This window comes from Borostomias antarcticus (genome assembly GCF_949987555.1).
Source record: "Borostomias antarcticus genome assembly, chromosome: 23".
Lineage (NCBI taxonomy): Eukaryota > Metazoa > Chordata > Actinopteri > Stomiiformes > Stomiidae > Borostomias > Borostomias antarcticus.
In genome coordinates, this window is record NC_140256.1 from 19,989,094 (window position 1) to 19,991,569 (window position 2,476).

The 2,476-nt window shown below is 52.0% G+C and overlaps 1 protein-coding gene across 1 annotated transcript; it reads right to left on the reverse strand.

Moving 5' to 3' along the window:
* On the reverse strand, positions 1-2,048 carry ccno (cyclin O; the record flags this gene model as incomplete). Its single annotated transcript, XM_084456903.1, has 3 exons — positions 1-687; positions 1,415-1,600; positions 1,680-2,048. The coding sequence occupies 3 exons, from the start codon at positions 2,046-2,048 to the stop codon at positions 1-3; spliced, it is 1,242 nt and encodes a 413-aa protein (XP_084313029.1).
* Positions 2,049-2,476: the final 428 nt, after the last annotated feature.

The following is a 2,476-nucleotide window of genomic DNA, read 5'->3' on the forward strand; positions in this document are numbered from 1 at the left end:
TCAAATGGGTTTGTCAGGGTTTATTTCTTGCAGGGCTTCCTGGTTCAACGACACCAACAGTCTCAGGTTCTCCCTGCACTCCTGGTAAAGGTTCAGGGTGCAGGAGCGTCCCTCTGAGGATAGGGCAGGGGCGCGGTCGGCCACAGACTGGGCGGGGCCATTATCAGAAGGGACGTGGTCTATGGATGGGTTTGGATCACTGTCCATTGACGCTTGAGTATCATCAGTGGTGGTGTGGTCATTTTCAGGTATGCAACATCTCTGCTGATGCTCTTGTGTCTGTGTTTGTGATTGGTCCATGGGCTCCCCGGGATCTTGTTGTGTTGTGAGCAGGTCCTTGGCCAGCATCAGTGCAGAGCGAGCGGTCAGGGAGGGGGGGTACTTGTTGAAGGCGTAGTCCGCCAGGCTGAGCTCACATACCCTGCGCGCCAGGCTGCTGCACCCACCTGCATCTGACTGGCTTCTTTCCAGTTCCTCATTGTTTTCAGCTAGCCAATCCCTGCCCACGAGCTGCGCAGCCAGGCTGTGATTGGTGTAGTGGTCCAGGAAGAAGGCCAAAGTGGGCGCGGCCAGGCGGAAGTCGAGGCGCAGGAGAACGAGGCACTCCAGGTGGCAGAGTTGCTCCCGGGAGAAGACGTCACAACACAGAGAGAGCAGCTGGCTGATCCTCGGAGAGAACACCTCCACCTGAGAGACAGAGAGAGATCAGCTACACACACACACACACACACACCTGAGAGACAGAGACAGATCAGCTACACACACACACACACACACACACACCTGAGAGACAGAGACAGATCAGCTACACACACACACACACACACACACCTGAGAGACAGAGACAGATCAGCTACACACACACACACACACACCTGAGAGACAGAGACAGATCAGCTACATACACACACACACACACACACACACACACACACACACACACACACACGCCTCCACCTGAGACAGAGAGAGATCAGCTACACACACACACACACACACACACACACACACACACACACACACACACACACACACACACACACACACACACACACACACCTCCACCTGACAGACAGAGACAGATCAGCTACACACACACACTGTGTTTATACATCTCTTTTTATGTAAAGCACTATGTGCCACATTGATTTGTATTAATGGTGCTATAGAATTAAAATGACATACACACAACCACGCACGCATGCACCCACACACCCGAACACACACACACACACACACACACTCTCTCTCTCTCTCTCTCTCTCTCACACACACACACGCACAAGTGCATGCCAGCACAACTACTGCCATGCTTTGCAATCCACATAAAACGGCTATGCTGGGGTGTTACCACGGATAAAGACTCAGACTCCTACCACGTGGTAACAGGTCTAAATGGTAAATGGAGGTCTACCTGTTTACTGGCGAGGAGCAGCGCGGTGACCCCCAGCAGCTGAAAGCAGTCAGCAGCCACGGGGGTCGAGGCCAGGAAGCGGTCCATGATGTTCACAGCCAGGCAGCAGCACTCGAAGGACAGGCGGAGGTGTGTGTGTACGGGGATGAGCCAGCTCACCAGCTTACAGCGCGCCTCCGCGGTCACCTGGGAGGGAAGGGAAGGCATCTCAAATAGGCCTATCTCAATGTTAAACGCATATTATATCCTGATTATAACCTCTTACCTGAGGTTGGCGTGATAAACACTTGAAAGGATGAAAATGCGTCTCGTTTTCTTTTTGTATCTTATAACCAATCTCGCCATAATGATGATGCCAGTTTGATAAAACCCGGTTTGGAGTCCGTGACGAGTCAGGACACTGAAAAGTCCGAACAGGCGATGGAGTCGGAGAGGGAAAATCCTCCTCAAAACCAGAGTCACCCAGTTTAGTAATGATTTTCTGCTTTCTGTGCCTCACAGTCCGAGACTGTTGAACCGGAGTGTGTGATTCGTTTTCTTCCCCTGCGTCCACCGTAGTTTGGGAGACGCCATTCGTGCGCTTTTTTTTGCAAATGACTTCCAAATATTCGCCAGTGTGCGTGGATGTCACCATTTTCACCTGTTGGACTAAACCTGTGTGCTGTATTCAAGCGGCTCCGTTCTCGTCATGGAGGAGCCTGACTTTGCTGTGCTCACTTGTGATTGGAGGGTTTACGGAGTTCCCTCTGATGACGTGTTTTCCCGGGGCCTCCCCCGCTCAAACCTCACTCCAGCTGAGCCGTCTGTTTGTGTGTCTCCCTGACTGACTGACTGACTGACTGACTGACTGACTGACTGTCTGTCTGACTGTCTGTCTGTCTGACTGACTGTCTGTCTGACTGACTGTCTGTCTGTCTGTCTGTCTGTCTGTCTGACTGTCTGTCTGACTGTCTGTCTATCTGTCTATCTGTCTGTCTGTCTGACTGACTGTGGTGCCGCTGTTTTGCTATAGGCAAGCTACCGGCGATAATGCGCCTCTGTTCAATCCGCTTTCTCATTTTT